Source organism: Heteronotia binoei, chromosome 16 (assembly GCF_032191835.1).
Source record: "Heteronotia binoei isolate CCM8104 ecotype False Entrance Well chromosome 16, APGP_CSIRO_Hbin_v1, whole genome shotgun sequence".
NCBI classification, from domain to species: Eukaryota; Metazoa; Chordata; class Lepidosauria; order Squamata; family Gekkonidae; genus Heteronotia; species Heteronotia binoei.
In genome coordinates this window covers 39,807,643-39,828,153 of record NC_083238.1, presented here as the reverse complement: position 1 = coordinate 39,828,153, position 20,511 = coordinate 39,807,643, and the positions used below count along the sequence as shown (strand labels likewise).

Genomic DNA, 20,511 nt, shown 5'->3' with positions numbered 1-20,511 from the left:
GAGCCGGAGGCGAGGAACGCCGGTGAAGGACACAGAAGCACCACCGTTCTCTGTTTGAGAGCCAGAGGGACGTCGGCAGCCAGCCGTGAGGAGGAGTCGGCACGATGGCTCAGCAACAGCTTGGAGTAGCCGTTGAGAAGCTCACCTCAGCCAACTACGCGGTGTGGAGCCTGAGAATGCAACACTACCTCAAGCGTGAAGGGCAATGGCTGTTCGTGAGTAACCCCCCTGCTGACTTATCTCCTGCCGAGACTGTGTTATCGGATAAGGCACTGGCCAACATAGTGCTGTCTATAGGAGATGACCAGCTGGTTTATGTGCGAGGGAAGGACACTCCCAAGGCTGCCTGGGACGCGTTGAGTGCGGTGCATGTTAGCACCACTGCTGGTTCCCTCATGGCCTTGACAAGGAGGATGTTCCGCACCGTTATGCCGGCTGGAGGGTGTGTGAAAGATCACATCAAACGGCTAACGGACTGTTTCGTTGAGCTGGAGGCAAGAGGCAAGACTGTAGCTCCAGACGACAGAGTGTACATTTTGCTGTCGTCGTTGCCACCTGAGTACACTCCCCTGATAACTTCTCTGGAGACGGTGGACGTAGCGACCCTGACCATGGAATACGTCTGTGCCCACCTGCTTGACTTCCAAGAGAGAATTGCGGCCGTGAGCTGTCCGGGGGTGTCGGCCGGGCAGCGTGCTGTTATCGGTGTGTCCGGGAAGACAGCCAAGAATGAGCCAGCTTCTGCTGCTGGCAGGCGTCCGAAGGTGGAGGAAGTGGAGCCGACTGCGTTTGCAGTCCGTCGCTGCTATGGATGCGGGTCGTCGCAGCACCTGCTCCGAGCTTGCCCTGAGAGGGAGAAGAGGCGGGGGCGTGTGCGGCGAGAGCGGAGGACCGCCAGCCCGTGTGAGGAAGCAACCCGGCTGGTCACGTCTGCAGTAGAGAGCACAGGGTCTGCTTGGATTTTAGACTCCGGGGCAACGAGCCATCTCTGCTGCGAGAAGGAGTTGTTGAAAAACATTGACAGTCCTGAGCATAAGTATGTGAGATTGGCTGATGGGACCACTGCCAATTCTGTTTGCTCAGGCAATGTGGAATTTCCTGCACTGAAATGTATGTTGCAAAATGTGTTGTATGTACCCTCACTGCAGTCTAACCTGTTGAGTGTTAGCACACTGTTTGACCAGGGATACCAGGTGAGATTTGAGAAAACCTGCTGCAAAATCCTGGGAGGTGGGGGAAAGTTGCTTGTGACAGGAAAGAGGGAAGGTAAACTGTATGTGGTCCAGAGTGATTGTGCCCAGGTGGCTCAGGTGTCGAATGAGCCTGTGCACAATAATTGTATACATTTGCTCCATAGGAGACTTGGGCACTGCGGATTTAGGGCGTTAAAGAAAACCCTGGAGCTTGCGCCTAGTTTGAAAGTAAATCCTTGCAAATGTTACTTGGATTGCCAGGTCTGCAAGAAGACCAAAAGCAAGGCGTGTGCTGTTGCTAAAGAAAGCTCAAGGGAAAGCACACGAGCCCTGGAACTAGTCCATTTAGACGTTATTGGCCCATTGCCAAAGAGTCTGTCGGGGAGGAGATACTGCTTGGTGGCCACCGACGACCACACGAGGTACGCGTGGGTTTTCACCATGGTGCATAAGTCTGAGGTGTATAAGACATTCACCAAGTGGGTCAAAGCAGTGGAGAGACAATTAGGGGTTAATCTCCTAGCTGTACAAACCGACAGAGGGGGGGAATTCTTATCTAACCAGATGAAACGTTGGCTGGAGAACAAGGGCATTGCCCACCGTCTGACGAACCCGGCAACGCCCCGAGAAAATGGGCATGGGGCTGTATTGCAGAATGTGATGTATTGCATGTTAGAGGATGCACAACTGCCAATGACCTATTGGGCAGAAACCATACATGCAGCTGTTTTTTTGCAAAACAGGGTTTGGTGTAATACTGTGAAAAATGTGCCTTACAGGTTACTGTTGAACAAGACCCCAGATTTGAGTTCTGTAAAAGTCTTTGGGTCACGGGCTCGGGTTGGCATCCACTCCACGAGTAGCGGGGAGGGGGATGTCCGGGCAGAGAGCCTAATTTTTCTGGGCTACAAGCCAAGGGCCAGGTGTTATCGTTTCTGCAATAGCAAAAGCAAGATAACGCTTAGTAAGAGTGCCCAGTTCAATGAAGAAAGCAGCTGGCCAAGGTTGCACTCCTTGCAGAAACAATTTGTCCTGCTGCCAAGTAGCGATAACGATGATGGAGCGCAGCCCAGAACTCCAGCCCAGGAGGTGGCACCCAGTAGGGCTGGAGAAGGTGAGCCGAATGCTGGCACAGAGCCTGACGAGCAGAGTCAGGAGGCAGAGCCTCAAATGCAGGAACTGGAGGTAAAGTGTGAGAGTCAGGAGGTTCAACACCCAAATACAGGGGCAGAGCAACCAGCCCAGGAGGTGGGAACAGAGCAACCCGAAGAAGACAAAGCTGGTCCAAGCACAGGGCCACGGGTGTCTGCCAGGTCCACCAAAGGCCAACGTCCCGCTAGGTACAAGTGTCCCTATGTCACTCCGACTGTCAATCCAGACCCACCCGGATTAGAGGAAATGTTAAAAGAAAAGGCTAAGAAATGGAAAGCCTGGGTGGCAGAGCGCGAGGCAAGGGAGAAGGAGGCTGAAGCCAAGCGTCTGAAAGAGCTGGCTGAACAGGAACACGATGATGCGTTTTACAATCATGATGAGTTCCTGAACGAATTCCGGAAAGGGTTCCGAGCTACGTAAATATGAACTGTAATGTTGCTGGTGGACATGTATGTAAACTGTGTAAAGTGTTTTGGTGCACTGGGTTTAAATAGATTAGGAGGTGCGTTGGAGCAAGAATCCACATAAACCCAGTCTGACAGCTACAGTATGACAGCTGGCCCAGTATGCACAGTATGACAGCTCCCCCAGCCCTGTTTTGAGCCAGAAAAATGGCAGGGAGCAGTGATGAGGTTGAGTAGTTTATTCCTTAGCAAGATCTGTTGAGAAAATGTAGCCAGAAATGGGAGATAATTTGTTCTCCTGGAACAGTGCCAGCATAGAAGAACTTAGGTTTTGGGATGCTTTTTAAGGCGATATAAATTATCTAGTTAATTAGCAGTTTTTCCTTATTATGTAACCACTCTGCATTCTTTTTGGGCATGGTACAGGGAGAATTGTTTATTAAATGATGACTTGCGTTTTCAGGAACTTTTATGGAGTCATCATAGGGTTGGATTTTTTTTTTTTCATTTTGAAAATTTGAGCAGTAGCTTTTAATGGTGAAAGGCTGAAAAATTAATGGCGAATTTTTTTTCACGTGTTCTCTGATTATTTTGGTGCTGGTTTTGGCAAATGTACTGAGAAACAGAGAAATGCATTAGTTTCATCTGTTTCAGAGGTTTAGTAGGACTAATTTTTATTTTTAAAGGAGGGCTGAGAGTCTATTCCTGGAGCCTTTGTAATTAAGTAATTTGAACTTTCTTGAAAGAGCTTGTTTCCAGTGACTTTTAAGCACGCTAAGAAAAATGGTCATCAAGTGCTTGCTTCCTTCTAATTTTGAGGACAGCATTCACTTCATGTTTGCAGGAGGAAGAGTAAAACCTTTGCTTTGGTCACCAGAGCAACTCAGCAAATGAGCAAGATGTGGGTAGCTTTGTTAGTCTGTCTGAAGCAGTAGAAAAGAGTTCAGTAGCACCTTAAAGACTAACAAAAGTAGTTGAAGAAGTGAGCAGTGATTTGTGAAGGCTGATACCGAGTGAATTAGTCGCAGCCTAGAATGTGGACAAACATAAAAATAAAATTATATTTAAGTTTTATTTATACTTATTTGACTGTTATCCTGCCCTTCATTTGAGGGGTACATGAAGGCCCCCCCTTTATTTTCACAACCCTGTGATTTGAGTTATGCTGATGGATTGGCCCAAGGTGACCCATTGAGCATTACATAAGAACATAAGAGAAGCCATGTTGGATCAGGCCAATGGCCCATCCAGTCCAACACTCTGTATCACACAGTAGCCAAAATTTTATATACACAAACACACACACACTGTGGCTAATAGCCACTGATGGACCTCTGATCCATATTTTTATTTAACCCCCTCTTGAAGCTGGCTATGCTTGTAGCCGCTGCCACCTCCTGCGGCAGTGAATTCCACATGTTAATCACCCTTTGGGTGAAGAAGTACCTCCTTTTATCCGTTACTGCCAAGCAGAGATTTGAGCCAGTGTCTCAGATGCTGCAACCACTTCACCACAGTGGCTGCATTTTGGTTGCTGTGGTCTACTTTTCTCCCAAGTTTACTGGTGCATATGTCATCACTGTAATGTTATTAAAAATCATGGGCAGCCTAAGAATACTATAATATTTTGTATTCTAAGAAGCTTAGCCATATTAACTAGCTGCTTAGAAAACCTTGCCCGATTACAGAGATCTTTGCAGAGTTCTAGCCTTATAGCAAACTGTAAAGTCAGCATCAGAATTATAATACAACAATGACTGTTTGTTCGTTTGCTTTATTCTTGGCTACCATTTCTATTTCAGGTATGTAACATTTCACTGATAGTCGCTCCGCTGTCCTGAAAGTTGCATGTGCTGTCTGCTGTTAATGCCTCTCCTTACACCTCACCCTCTTGGCTCAGAATGATTGTTTGGGGAGCTGACATGACTGGACACGTTTTACTCACCATATGAGTAGCACAATATGTAATAGCTGTAGAGCCTATTAGAATGTTCACTGCTGTCCACTAGAAATAATAGTTTATATTAGAGTTTAGCTTTAACTTTGCTTAATAGTATTAGTTTGTATTCCTGAACATTGTGCTTGTGGGAATTCAAGCAACTTTTGTTTATGTGTAATCTTCTCTCTTTTTGTTACAATGCTTCCCCAGCAAGGACAAGTATGGAAGGTTTGCAAAGCTTTTTCACCTTCCCTCTGCCCGCTTGCCCGCTTTCAGATCAGTCTCATACTCCATGACTTCTGCCTCTATAATCCACAGCTGTAGAAAGTCGATAAACCGCCATCCTGGTTTTCCACTATGTTGTGTAGAAATGCATAGCATGTTACAGTTTGCATGAGACACAAATTCTCTATTCTGGGACAATTTTGTATCTAAGAAGAGATACTGGCATGGAAATTAAATTGTTGCACAATGTACTTCTAACTGAATAGCTCTGGTGTTATATAACACCTATGGCAGTTCAGCTCTGTTCTTGGTTCAGGTTTGTCTGGGTTAGAGTTTTGCACCTTTCTTAGAAGTTTCACTAGCTACCAGAGATTAGTTTTATTAGGTCCCAGATTTTCTGAATTCTCTAATGGCTAACTTGAACAGTAGTGCCATTTAACAGAATTACTCCTGTTCCTTAGAGCTCGTTCTAAAGTAGATAAAAGTTTTCATACCTCGCTTAATGCAGAGGCGCTTAACATTTAATTTGAAGCCAAATGCAGTCTGTGAAGCCCCTCTTGTAGCCCACCAGTTTTTGACAAGGCCCATTAATGGCAATCTTGCAGTATTTTGATTACTGTTCCACAGCAAATGTGGCCCAGCAAGCAACTCTATTCAGAAATGAGAGGACATTTTCCGCCTTGGAGTTTAGCCGATATGAAAACAGTGTACGGTCATTGAACAGACCAGACTGGGCTGTTTCAGCTCTACAATGTCTGTGCCAACAAGAGTGCCAACACGAGTCATATTCTTTCCCCCCCACCACCACGACCACATTGATATCATCAGATCACAAAGCAATGAGACTGGACACCAGTACAGCTGAAGACCTGATTTCTGTGAGGAAAATAGCTTTCTGTAGGCCAGGGTATATTGAATGTGGCTCTGAGGTCAAAACAAATTATGCCTAAGTGATAATCTTTTAAAAGTGTAATTTACCTAGTTTTGCCTCAGTGGAACATTTGAACTTGACATACTTTTTAGAAGGAGATGCGTATGGATTAACGTCCCGGAGAGAGATCACAGAGAAACTACATTAACGACTGATTGCTTGGTTCTTTTCGTTAGAAAAGAGACGCAATAATTTAACATCCCGAGCACTTTCATCTTGAAATGATGTGATAAGAGTTTTCTAACAGTTCATTAGTTTCACTAGCACATGGTGGGCATTAAAGGTGGACCTACCTGCCCTCACATGTTGGCTAGAAATAAAATATCTGCCTCTTCTTTTGCAATTGAACTTCCCCTTCACTGCTGTTCTGCACTAACTGCTTTGAAACTTTCACACATTTTTTCCAGTAGGAGCATCTCTGTACTGTCTCCCATTACATAGTCCAGCTCTGACAATCCCTACTCATTTTTCACTTGTTCACTCAAAAGCTAAAGAAGTTTTCCTAGTTTCTGATTGCAGATGGTTTTCAAATTGTGTGTGTGTGTGTATAATAATTAGTGATAAAAATATATATTTTAGTTTCTTGTTTTCATTTGCCTCCCTAGGCATGTGGCGACCCAAAAGCCAAACCATCCTACCTTATAGACAAAAATCTGGAATCAGCTGTCAAATTCATCGTCAGAAAATTTCCAGCTGTCGAAACACGCAACAACAATGTAAGTAATGAAACAACTGTGATTATTTGGATGCGTTAAATAATTGTTACCTGTGGCAGTTCTTCTGCATCTAAATGTGGATCCCCCATTACTGTAGAACATAGATTCTACCAGTGAAGTTCAATACTAAGGCTGTTCATACACCAGAAGCAACAGGACTCTGAATGGCAGGTGTTACATAGGTTCAGTTTTTCCCATTGATACTGGAATTGTAGAAAAAGCTTCTTGTATCAGGTATTGAGTCATAGAATCACAGAGTCAGAAGGGACTCCCAGGATCATCTATTTCAACCCCCTGCTTTGCTTTAGAACTTTTAAAAGGATTCGCAACCCAGCCCACTTTGGAATATGATTGTTCATTCTAGGCAGAACATGGCAGTGTTTCTGGATGCAACTTTGCAGTACAAATGTTTGCTAGATGTTGAGTAGCAGGTGGAAGGTTGATTTACACGTAAAAAACGTATGCAGAGGATATATCATGCAGTGAATTGGTGTTGCAGACTGGTCATTATTAGCAGAAATCTTCAGAACCACTCTTTAGTGGCAGTTCCTTTCAGGTATCTTTAAATGGAAAGCTTGGTATAACATTTAGGGTTCCAGAGTGGATACATTTGAGATCTACTCGCATGATCACTACTAGGCAAATCCTTGATGCAGTTGTCTTTCCTGTCCCTAGATTCAGTGGGTGTACCCGATCCCCTTTACATTGATTTGCATGCTCTGTCCTGCATTGGGCACATAGGATTTTAAGGCTTGTTATGACCATAGCTGAATTCTGATGAGGGTGCAAGCTGGCTCTTATCTCTCTATAATGGAAAATCAAGAGGAGGATATTCTTACATGTTTGTTTTTCTTCTCAGAAGTAGAAGGGGAGGCAGGTAATGGGCTTGTATATTTCCTGCATGACATAGTTTGCATGAGTGCTTGAGAATTCCAATTTCCAGCACACTTAATTCGCTTCATTTATTTTTGAGTGTTCTTCCATTTTCCCCCTGCCGTCTCTTACTTGTCAGAATTAAAACATCTAGTGCTTTACTTCAGCATTACTAACCATCAAATCTCAACACCAACAGATATATTTTAAAGATTGATTTTAAAAAACATAGATAATAACCTGCATCTCCAGTATTATATATACATATGTAATACCTTTGAAGTACTATAATTCAGTTCCAAAGGGATGCAGTTTCTGAGTTTTAAACATTAAAGTGTTAACCAATTTTTGAAGTGGTTTTGCCTTTTTTTGGTCATTTATTTGGTATTTCTAAACCGATAGGTATTGTTGCAATTTTTTTCTGAATTATTAAAATTTAAATTAGAAACTTCTGGAACTGATAGGACATTTTCTGTGAGACTCTTTGGTGTCCAGAAAAATCTTTTCGTTTCCTTGTTGGTTGCAACTCCCTTTCTGCAACTACATAACTTTGTTATGGAATACAAATTGATGGATTGTACCTTGGTTACCTTGGGAGAAAGATGGTGGAGGGAAAGAAACTAAATTACACAATCAGGCAATTACTGCAATTCTGAATCCCAGTCTCCATTTGAGACATCTGCCAGAAGCTGTAATGGGTATAACTCTTCCATCAACCATCACCTTCTGTTTACAATTGGTGGCTAAATAGTTTTTGCTTTTCTCATAACAAGCTTATTCAAAGACTATTTCAACAGGAATCCTATCTACTCAATTTTTACCCCCTGGTGAAAATTAAAACTTTTAAATAGAACTTAGATTTAGCAGTGGATGGTAGTGAGAGCCATGATTGCCAACGGTTGGGCCAAAGATTGGTTGGGTGTGCTCTGGAGTCATCCTTCCTGAGCTAAGACAAAAAAATGTGTGAGCTGGAGGCTAAAAATCTGTGTGCTAGCTCACTCTAACTCAGCTTAGAGGGAATACTGCCCACAATATACTTTACTTTCCTCATTAGGATAGTGTTACCCGGAAACTTTGTTGGTCATTTGTCTAGAAACCAGCAAAGATTCCTTCAGTGGATAGTAGTGACAGCCATGATTGTTAACATTAAAAGACTGGTTGGGAGTAGAGGGTAGGACCATGTAGTTTTTATTGTTGGTATAGCTGTCAGTGGACACAGACTTCTTCAAATCATGACCATAAATCTCACCATTTATTCTTCGATGTAGAAAAAATATATTGTTTTTGACTTAAAATAGTAAGGAAAATTAACCATTTTTTTAAAAAAAGTGTCTGCACTTTCCCACTTTATTTGTGTTGCTCTGTGTGTCTCAGTGGTATAATGCTTTTTTGTGTGCACTCAATTTTGGTGGGCTATAAAATCATTGATTGTTTTTAAATTAAGTTAAGCTTGATAAAGCCTACAGTTTAAATTATCATTGTGGCTAAGAAAATTCTGTTTGCTTAGCCTTTCTATATGGTTTCATGCTGTTAGCCATTAAATGCTGATTTTTAAAAAAAAATTTAAAAAGCATTTTTTCTATAGTTGTAATAGAAGAACTAGTTTTCTCCTTAGAATTTGTAATGTTTACCATTAGCAGTCTCTTCTGTTGCTTCTTGATTTTGCTGCTTCTTAGAAAATCTGGTGTGATGAGTTAGAAATTCACTTGCTAGTGTCCGATCAGTGATACCAGGAGAATAATACCTGTGTTTTGACTTGAATTTAATTGCACTCTTGTTAAAGGGTGTGGAAATAACACCTTTAGCTGTTTTTGGACTTCTGAAACATGTTAAATGTGCTGAAGGCAGGTATCAGAATTGCAGTGGTAGGCTTCACCCTCAGTCTGGGTTGCCTGTTCCGTAGGAGGGCTGAACAGAAGGCCTCTAATCATTTTGGGAAGGTCCTACACAATATCAGTATATGCACATGGCCTCTGTACAGACCTTCAAATGAATGCGTATTGATTGGGAGTTCAGAGATTGAACGTCTGTGCTTCTGCCTTATCATAATGATACTAGTCCAGATGATGAAAAGAATTAAGACTAGAAAGTTACAACTTGTATGAAGCTACTGAAAAGGTATATGTTTGGCTGTAACCTTTCTGAGAACAGTGCAATATTTGAAGCCATTTTCCTAAATGTAGTATCAGTTTTCTGGAAGGAGTATTTCTGTAAGGTACTATTTCCACAGAAGTAAAGTTGTAGTTCTTATTTGAAAGAGGAACAGTTTCAGTATGGAGAAAATATTGCTTAGGGGAGGGAGATAGCAGCTAAATTACCAAAATTAAGTTCAGGAATAAACAATTTAAGAGTTTTCTTAGTCTAGGATCTCATGCTGTCAGTAATCTATACTTATTAAAGAAATATTTCCTTATTAAAGATCCTTCTCATCCATAACAAATCACATAAAAATCTGAAATGTGATGACTGAGGCAGTTTAGAATATAGACCATTCTTGAACACTAAAGATCCAGATTTTTGCTTTACTACCCTATGAATTAGATAAATCTGTCATCTTAAGGAATGTTAAGCTTTTTCTCTGGCAACATATAACTAGCAACTTAGTTTTATGGGTTGGATCCTACAGCTCTGCTTAACTAATGGTGGTACCTTTCCCTGACAGATGAAAGTATTGCCATTACTGGAACAGATCTGTGGAATGCAGTCCAATTTTTTAAAAAAATAAGAAAATTTTGCAGATAACTTTCTTGTGACAATTGCTGGTTTTCAGAACCTTGGTTATCTCAGATCATTGTATGCAGTATTATAAACCTTCATCCACCCATCCTTGAGTTCAGAGTTGAGATCCAAATGGATGCTTAGTCTTGCATAAAGACTTGCATTGCCCAGTAGCATTGTTTAAAAGGTTGGGATTTGACCAATCAGAGTCTTGGTCAGTAATGAAACAGAGAGAGTGCTATGCAAATTACAAAAACTGCTGCTTTCTGTAGTCCAGGGGTTCCCGACCTTTTTGAGAAACTGTGGGCACCTTTGATACTGCAGGAGGTGAGACCAACCACAAAATAGCTGTTACGGGGCAGACCTCCACACACACACACATACACAAAGGAATCCCAACTGCAGAGAAGAGGGCGTAATTTAAAAATACACTGGGAAAGAGGAATGAACAAAGAATGAGAGAGTATGAAACCAGTGTTGTGGTGGCAGCTACTGCTGAAACAACATCTTTTAAATCTGCATAGCTGATCAGATCTGTGGTGGCCCACTTTCTAAAAACACTTGATAGGCAGCAACAGTGGTGTCAGTGGGTGCCATAGTGCCCACAGGCACCATGTTGGAGACCTCTGCTTTACCCCCCTCTCCTACTGGAAGTGAAGTGATTAAGCGATAGTTTTAATTTCCTGGACATTTGTGTTCTATGCCATTGTGATAGCTGCTTCTGCATGTGTCAGCGTAAAGCTTGCTCATGTATATTTACCACGCATACAATATAAAATAAGGACCAGGTCTGTATGCTTAAAGAGCCTGTGTGAATAGTCTCTGTGCATTATTCTGACCACCCTCCAGTGGGGTGGAGTGTTGTGTAAACATGGCCTACTCATTTACACGCAAAGCCTACATGGCTGAAGAAACAGATGGCTTCCTTGGGTACATCGTGTGTTCCAGAGGCATTCATAAACTAGCCCTGTGTTTTCTGTTCTAAAACATGGATTCTCCAGTCACTAGAAACTGGGCTGTGTGGAGAGATTGCAGGTGAGGGGGAACCTTGTTCTTGTGTGAGGGGGGTATTCATGTATGTGTAATCCTGACTTGCAAAACTAGGGAGATCCCACTCTTGCCATTTGCACCAAATAGTTCCCATGAATCAATGAAAGAGGTTTGGTGCTCAAGAGCATCCTTGATTTAATGGACTATCTGACCACAGTCAAATAATAGCAGTCAGTTGGCAATATCTGATTGGCATCCTGCCACTGTTTCTCTGGTTTGAACAGCTGACTTGTGACTTGAATTTAATTATACTCTTGTTAAGAGTGTGGCCTGGCTTTTGAATATCACTGCAATTTTAAAAACAGAGTTCCTTATAGCCTACCTAGTGTACCATATAGTTTCCTTAGAATAATAAAGTTACCATTGTGGTTCTTTGGATATTAGTTTATTAAAAACTAATACGTTCACAATTGCCATTCTTTCCCTCTAACTAGACAGATTGTCAGCAAATTGGGTATGGCAGGTACCGTGAGCCTTAATGCAACCCATTTTGAAGGCATAGTCTTGAAGCTTGCCTGTTTTTAATGTTCTCCAGCTTGAAGTGTTGTTAGCACTGGGATGCATAATGGTGCAGGAATAGCATAGGGGTAAACATCATTTTTTGAACTTGAATTCACTTGATCCTGGTATTTACCAGTGCCCACTCCTAAAGGAATGGCAGGAAGTCTGCTAAGTAAAAAATATGCAGTGCATCAACTAAAATTGGCAAAAAGCACATCTTTAATTTACTAGGTTTTTCCTTCCATAGTTTTATAACTATGTACCTGGTACTGAATGTGGTAAAAAAATTATCATTTGTCCTTATTAGCCTGAAAATAATTTCTTTGCTAAAGAGCAAACAGTTCCACAGTACCCAGGGTTTTAATTTTTGTATGATTGAGAATTCAAAACAAAAAAGGCCTTCAGTAGATTTCATTGTATACGTCAGTTCATCCATAACTCAATTGTTCTTTGATTCCTAAAATAAAAAGAGATCGAATTGATTTTGCTTACACGTGCATTTACAGGGTGGATTTTCTTTGTGTTCAAGAGCTTACCTAATTCTGTTTTAAATCCACTTGGTAACAGTTGCACCCAGTGCCAAAAAGCACATGGACTTAAGGAGGCAAGAAGCATTTCAGCATTAAATGTGAACTAGTGTCACTGCCAAAAGACAGGACCAGGCAAACGATTGCAGACTTTGAAGGTTCACTTTTTGACATCCTTTTGAAGTCCGAATATATATGAGTGGTAAAAATTCTGTCAATAGCAATTGATTGAATTTTCTGTTCCTACTTTCCCCTCATCCAAGTCGTAATTTTGATGCTTTTGATGATTCAGAATATATGTATGAATGATTTAAGATATAAGAAGTATGTCAGGAGAGATTTACTTTACTGTATATGAAAGAGGATAACTGTATTAAAAAGATCAGATATTGTCTGAGAGATGTTATATGCACTTTGCTATACTTGAGTCCTGTAAATTTTTCTTTGTGTACCATCCACAGTTTTCTTCCAGTTCCCACAAAAAGCTGCACTGTGGTTAGTGTTCTGTTTCTGAAACCATTCCCTTGGATCTTTGGAACAATATATGTTCTTTTGAGTGTGACCTGGATCCAGCAGCATGCAGATGGAAATGTAGAGTGACTTAATGCAGTTCCGCTTGCACGAGATCGTCTGCAATACCTGGCATTTTCCTTTTTCTTATAAGCACCAAGAAATGGCTCACAAATCATCTTCTGCAAGCGGAAAAACAGACTATGCTGCATTTCATGTAGTAAAAGGAGACAGCACAATTTCACACTCTTACTTGCACAAAAACCCTTGTGCATGTGGAAATCTTCCGGGGAATCCCGGCCTATGATATTGCAAGCAATTCACCCTGAAAGGCCTGCAGCCAAAGTTTGTGAAAAGAGAAGAAGCTTACGTTTTCCAGTCTGAACAGCCAATTACACTTCAGCTTGGTTTGTCTAGAAATATTCTGGCTAGTGTTTGAGTCCATTGATATAAAATTATACAAGGTAGAAATTGAGGTGCCAAGCAGCACAGAGGACAGGAAGGAAAAATCTGGATTTTTTTTTTTTTACAGAAAGGATTAGATGCTGTCTGCAAGTATTTGTAGATAAGATTACCTTTTATAAGCAAAGTGAGCCTTTTACTCCATTTATGTGATGCTCGTGGCAGTTGTTCAGATTGATGTGATAAGAAGGAGAGCGTTCTCTTAAATACATGATATCCATTTACCTTAAACAGCCAGCTGTTTCCAACTGATGTATACATAGCATTGTGAGCTTTTAATGCAACAGTTCTAAAACATTTTGTGCATTGGAAAGTGTTAACAGTTTTCACTCACAATGGTATAGAAAGTTAAAGGAAGAAGTTCTTTCTCTCCACTGCTCTTTGATTAACTCACTCTTTTTTCTTCTGTTCCACTGAGTAGTTTGCATTCTGCAAAAATTAGTCATCTGAGCATTGCTGGAAAATATAGAGTGAAAATCTACTTTTCTGTCCTCTAAAAATTTCTTGTATTCATGTTTTTTCTTCTCTCTTTCATTTCCTCACCAGTGTCTTAACACGCTAGCCTCCTGCTTTTTTTCCTCATCTTTGTTTCTTTTGTTGCTTGTGTTTTAATGTATATTGTGTTGTATGGAACTGGTTGAAGAACCGTTACTGTATTTTATGTTTGTATCTACATTTTATTTTGCATGCTTAACGTGGCTTTACCTGGATATTCTTTTTGGTAAGTTCTGAATTTTAAAAGCATATTGTTTTTTCTGTAGTAAAATCTGTGAGCTCTCCTGTCACCTCTTTCTTCCCACCTCAAGAAATCTGTTCTTGTTTTCATCATGCTGATTTGTGCTCATAGAACTGGTTTTGCTTTGGCTAACTATCTGTATAACTAATATTTTCAGTAGTTTTTTATTAATTTTATCTCTAGATCTTCTAACTTCGGCACTAATGCGTACTAACTAGCTTGAGAGCCAGCAGTTATAAACAGTAGTTAGTGTCAGGCACGAATACAGACCACCCCCGATGTACCCCAAGGGATGGCATGAGATTTGAAGGAGCTTTTTACTTCTTTGCTCATGTAGATAGACAGGTCTGTGTGGTAGTCATTGCTGGCTAGTTGGCTTGCTTCCTGCTTTGCTAGACCAAAACCTGAATTGGAGAGGAAGGTCTGGAAAGGAAAACATAGGGGGTGTCAATCAAGGTTCCCACTAAGCTGTGGAGTCTTGTGAGCAAAAATTCTGCTTCTTGAGTTACTGGCTCTCGGGCCATCGATCAGTTTGCTCTGGGGCTATCTTTCCTGTGCTAAGACAAAAAATCTGTGAGTTAGCTCACAGTAGCTCAGCTTAGAGGGAACACTGGTGTCAGCCTTCTCTTCATTGCTTGCTCCTGTGGTAGGAAGGAAGCAGTACTTCTGGGGTTCTGGTGGGAGGGAACTTCTCCCCTTTTAAAAAAAAACCCAACTATGGGAGTATCTTGGAATTAGGGAAATGCATTAAGCGTTTGGTCACAGTAAGATGTGTGGAAAACCTGATTTGCCAGCTGCTTGCAAGTAAGATGACTTTGCCTTTTAAAAGTTACACATTTGCTTCAAAGAGCTGCATAGTATACATGTGTGTATTTCGTTTACAGCAACAGCTTGCTCAGCTCCAGAAAGAAAAATCAGAGATTCTGAAGAATCTGGCTTTATATTACTTCACCTTTGTTGATGTGATGGAATTTAAGGTAAGGAACCCCCAAATTCAGAGCAGCTGTCCTTGCAGAGGGGGCTGGGACGTCACAAGGCATTCCCATCAAGTGCCAATCAGTGCATAAAATGAAAAGCCTTGAAGCTTGAGTGGTGTCTCTTTCAAAACCGGCTGCTTTCTGCACTCCAGTGGTTAATCAGGGTTGCCACAAGTCAGGGAATATTGGGCAGAGAAATAGGTCAGAAGTCAGGAAAAATATGGCTAAGGTGTACTTTTATAAGGTATACTTTTGAAATGTTACTGCAAGAGGACAGTCTTCCTTTGTGGTACTTGGAGTAGAGCAAGGGTGGCCAACGGTAGCTCTCCAGATGTTTTTTGCCCACCCATCAGCCCCAGCCAGCATGGTCAATGGCTGGGGCTGATGGGAGTTGTAGGCAAAAAAAATCTGGAGAGCTACCATTGGCCACCCCTGGAGTAGAGAAATGGTAGAATACAAATGCAACAGAAGAATACCGATATATTCCATATGAAAATGTTTTGAAAATGATTCTGATAATGTGGATTGTCTGATGATTGTTAACAGTAAAGCAGAATAAAATGAACTTGTAAGAGATGGCATTGTTTTATAGAGAAGCTGACTGCCTTCTTGCAGCTTTTTTTGTATTCAGACAAACTGGAATCAGCTTCAGTTGATTTGAATATAAGAATATTTTGACAGGTCCGCACATTGTGCATGGTTTCTTCCAGTCGTGTCACAGAACTACTCTCAGCAATAAACTTGAGATTGTTTTAGAAATCAGACCTTATAATTCAAAACTGTGTTAATAAAAGAAAATTTGTTTTGAAATGTTAGTTTTTAAAACAGCAAAATTTAGACACTTTGTATAACGTACTGTTTAGCATAGCAATCTCCGTTTTCTACTTCTATACAAAGGAAATTACGGAATTTCTGTCATGAAATGAACATTAGACATTTACATAAAGAGTACAACAAAAATAATAGATGCCCTGACCTGGATAGCCCAGGCACACCTGATTTCATCAGATCTTAGAAGCTAAGCAGGGTTGACTCTGGCAAGTATTGGATGGGAGACCTCCTTGGAATATTGGGAGGCATGGGTAGGCTCTATTCAGCCACTTCCCTGAATATTCTCCAGGCCCCCAGTAGGGGTCAGTCATCAGAGGTCGCCGTGACTTTCACATGTGCACACACACACATAGACAGCTTCAAGAGGGGACTGGATAAGCATATGGAGCAGAGGTCCATCAGTGGCTATTAACTATAACTTATCGTTGGAACTCTCTGTCTGGGGCAGTAATGCTGTGTATTCTTGGTGCTTGGAAGGGGCACAATGGGAGGACTTCTAGTGTCCTGGCCCCACCGGTGGACCTCCTGGTTAAGCGTGTGGACTCTTATCTGGGAGAACCAGGTTTGATTCCCCACTCCTCCACTTGCAGCTGCTGGAATAGCCTTGGATTAGCCATAGCTATCACAGGACTTGTCCTTGAAAGGGCAGCTTCTGTAAGAGGCCTCTCAGCCCCACCCACCTTACAGGGTGTCTGTTGTGGGGGGAGAAGACATAGGAGATTGTAAGCCACTCTAAGTCTCTGATTCAGGGAGACGGGTGGGGTATAAATCTGCAATTCTTCTTCTGATGGCACTTGGTTTTTTGGCCATTGTGACACAGAGTGTTGGACTGGATGGGCCATTGGCCTGATCCAACATGTCTTCTCTTATGTGTTTACATACACCCACACAAATGCACATATAAAGTACAAAAAAACCCAGAAAAAATCAACAGAAGGAAAGAAGCAAGTTTTCCATGGTGTTCAAGAAAGCGGTAATTTTCAGTTCATTGAGCATTGCATTTAAGCATGTTTCTTGTAGGCCACTTGAGGAGAGTAGCATGAAGCCAATAGAAGTCTTTCATGTCCATGTAAAATAGACATCAGACTTTGCACTGAAGTGTCGGTGGTCTAAGTCTGTACCCTTAATAGTTGGCCCAAATCCGCAGTAAAATGTGTGAAGTTATAATGGCACTGAAATAATGGACAAAAGTAGGACTATACGAAGCTGTTTGGGAACTGAACAAATAGATTCAGAGTGGATGGCTTAGATAGAAAAGCACACTATGCACTATGGGAGTCCCATGAGGCCACTGCAATGACTATTAGGGCAGCAGCTAACTCTGCCTTAGTCTCTAGAACAGCCTTTGTGTGGGCCCAGAAGCTTGTGGAACTCACTCTCAGTGATGACCAAGGGGTAATAGAGAGCGCCAACCGCATTCTCAGGGTCACCTTCCTAGTGGACCCCTCCCTCCACACATTGACCTTTGCATCCTGCTCCATGGCACCTGCTCTGTGGCCAGGTGCATTCTATGGCTTCACACATAGCCCATAATAGCCTACCCACTCCAGGGTGAAAGACTGTTTGGGGACTCTCTTGACATTATCTTGCTGGAAAATAGAAATAATAAGAGGGCCATGCCTGAGAGTCTATGGAAGGACATTCCTGTCTCATTCCTTTTATTCCCATAACGCCTTATTCAGAATTAGACCATATCAAAGGAGGGCCCAGTTGGGAAGCACCTGAAACACTTTTTAAGAGGCCCACATGTGAATAGATCATACGAGCTTCAATCCTGCAGGTACAACGAGCCTAATCAGCTGGCCTAGCAAGGAAACCGTGATGCCAAAGACATTCCTGTGCATTGCTGGCTTTAGGAAAACCATTGTGTATTTTTCTTGGTGTCCAAGAAAAACGGGGACTGGACAGCCATTCTCGACCTGAAGTATGTGAACAGGTCGTTTCTGCATGGAGACCCTGTAAACCATCAGACTTTCACCTGTATCACGGAAGCCTGCTTACATGTTCTCGTCGTTCTAAAACATTGCACGTTTCTCCAGTTTGCCTCCAGTTCAGTCAGTCAGTCAGTTTATTGCGGCTCTAGGCCAATCAACAACAACAACACAACAACAACAGTACAGCACAACACCGAGCTAAAACGCGACATAACTATCTAATAACTGTGTACAGCCATCAAAATAATGTTAAAGTTAAAATTTTCTGATATAAGCAACATATAACTAAAGACAGCATTGTACACTCAGATCGCAGCTTCATTCAAATACAAGCGACATTAAGTTTCTTCCTGTCAAGGTCAGTAACATATAGAAACTTAGCGAGATCCAGGGAAAGTTGATCACTCCCGTCCCCTAGGAGGAAGTAAATAGCTTGAGACTGATTTAAAGATTCAGCTTGCATTAGATGGTTCCGCAGAAATCTGTACCTTGCCTCTGTATGGAAGAGACAGTTCAAAATGAGATGGGAAGCCGTATCGATCTCCTCAAGGCCGCACGGGATTTGCCTCCAGTTGAGTTCTTCCCTTTGGCCAAGCATAGGATCCTTGGGCCTTATCCAAGGTCCTGGTAACTCTAGTAGTCCTGATCTGTCAGCAAGGAAACTAAATCCAACCTTATCTGATGACATCTTGATCTGTTCTCCCACTCGGGAACTAGTAGTCAGGGTTACCCTCAGAACCATCAGCTTCTGGAAATATGTGGCCTTGCTTTAAACAAGGAAAAGAGCAGTCTTACCCTGTCACAGGGGCTACAACACCTTTGTGATCATAGGTACATGCCAGAATTTGCTGTATGCACCTTCCCCAGTGGACAAGACTTCCAGGATTTTGAGCTTGGCTAAAAGAACTGGTCAAAGCCAACACTACTCAGCTGATGCCCCTGGCATGCCTCCAGGGGTTAATAGTCTGCATAGGAATATTTCCGTGAGCCTGATTACCTGCTGAACCACTTCAAAGGACCAACACAACCTCAAACCTAAAATGGCCTCTGAGACAGAGCATGGTCAGGTGTTCCGACCCTACAACTGAGACAGGACCAATCCTGTGTCTCGGACCGTATTTTGAAACTTTTCAGACTCATGGTTGGGCAGCATCACTACTTGGCCATCCATTCCACAGCATCAAAGGAAAAGAAAATGGATATCAAAAGCTTGAAACTCAAAGCCATCAGGAAGTGCTCACCTTCTTCAGCGCAGACATTGTTGTGAGCTGCCCTGAGCCTGCTTGTGGGATAGGGCAGGGTATAAATCTAAAAATTCAATTAAATTAGGATCCGGCACATACTCATCAGGACAGATAATTTTTCAGCCAGACCCAAACCAAGTGGGGCAGGAGGCTCCAGGTTATCCCCTACATGCAGAGGCTCAACTTGTCCCCTTTCCAGTTGGAGAAACACCTCTGGTCCATCCAGGCAGACTTTCTGAACAGAGAGATCATCAATTAAAACAAACAGTCCATCAGCTGGGAGATCTTCCTACTAACTGCAGCTCAATTTGGAATGCCAGAAATGGATATTTGACTTGGTATTCAGTTATCAGGTGCTAAGATTTTTTTCCAGATCCCATTTCTTCACTCAAAATGAGGAAATGCTCTAATCTCTCCATGGCCCAAGGGCCTCCGCTCCTCGCTTTGATTCCAAAGGTCTGATTCAGTATAAGGCAGCTTCATATGTTCATAAGAGATTGTAATCCACTCCGAGTCTCTGATTCAGAGAGAAGGGCGGGGTATAAATCTTCAGTCTTTTTGGGGAGGGATGGTGGCTCAGTGGTAGAGCATCTGCTTGGGAAGCAGAAGGTCCCAGGTTCAATCCCCGGCATCTCCAAAAAAGGGTCCAGGCAAATAGGTGTGAAAAACCTCAGCTTGAGACCCTGGAGAGCCGCTGCCAGTCTGAGAAGACAATACTGACTTTGATGGACCAAGGGTCTGATTCGGTATAAGGCAGCTTCAAAAGTTCTTCATATGTTCAAGCTCTATGGAAGGTACATCAGGAGCAGATGGAGGTGATCTGTCTCTCCTGATTGGCGCGCAGGCCATGGTTTTGATCCTCGGTAGAACTCTTAAGTTCAGGCCCCCCCGGAGATTTCCATTAGCCCAGATACATTGCAGCAAGGGCGCTTTTGGCACCCAGATCCAGAGTGGCTTCCTCTGACCATGTGGCTCATGAAAGGAATGGGCTCCTGAACGTCAGCTACTCCTCAGAGGTCACAAAGACCATCATGGTTTCCAGGAGGTGCATCTGCAATACTATATGAGAAAGAGCCTTTTCGAGATGGTGCCAGTGCAAGCATGTCAGCCTCCTCAACCCTGGCCTGGGCCATCAGTTAGCCCTCCTTCAGAGAGTGTTCATCAGAAACTACAAATGTCCAGGGGTGGAATTCTAGCAGGAGCTCCTTTGAATATTAGGCTGCACCCCCCTGATGCAGCCAATGCTCCAAGAGCTTACAAAAAAGAGCCTTGTAAACTCTTGGAGATTGGCTACATCAGGGGAGTGCTGCCTAATATGCAAAGGAGCTCCTACTAGAATTCCACCCATGCAAATGTCCATGCTTTGTTGCCAGGTGGCAGCTATTGCTACAGTCCTCCTACTGTATGTAGCTGGCATCTCTTAACTAAACATCCTCCTGTCTTCTGCTTTTTCCAAGGGGTTGTGTGGATCATCCCAGCTGTGGTCCACAGATCACCTTCATGGAGACCACAAGTAGGGTTTTTTTGCTTTCAAGTTCTTAAGAGAAGTTCCCCCTAAAAAGGCTGCACATGAAAACCCTCATTTCCA

The 20,511-nt window shown here is 42.4% G+C and overlaps 1 protein-coding gene across 7 annotated transcripts in view; it reads left to right on the top strand.

Moving 5' to 3' along the window:
- NCKAP1 (NCK associated protein 1) overlaps positions 1-20,511 on the top strand; it is an 83,365-nt gene that overhangs the window by 9,591 nt on the left and 53,263 nt on the right. For 2 of the 7 annotated variants that reach the window (XM_060257414.1, XM_060257412.1), the window contains exons 2-4: positions 4,899-4,916; positions 6,450-6,560; positions 14,822-14,914. In XM_060257414.1, coding sequence (XP_060113397.1) covers positions 4,899-4,916; positions 6,450-6,560; positions 14,822-14,914 — 222 coding nt within the window. The remainder of the gene's footprint in view (positions 1-4,898; positions 4,917-6,449; positions 6,561-14,821; positions 14,915-20,511) is intronic. The other 5 variants (XM_060257419.1, XM_060257416.1, XM_060257418.1 and 2 more) reach the window with 3 other exon arrangements.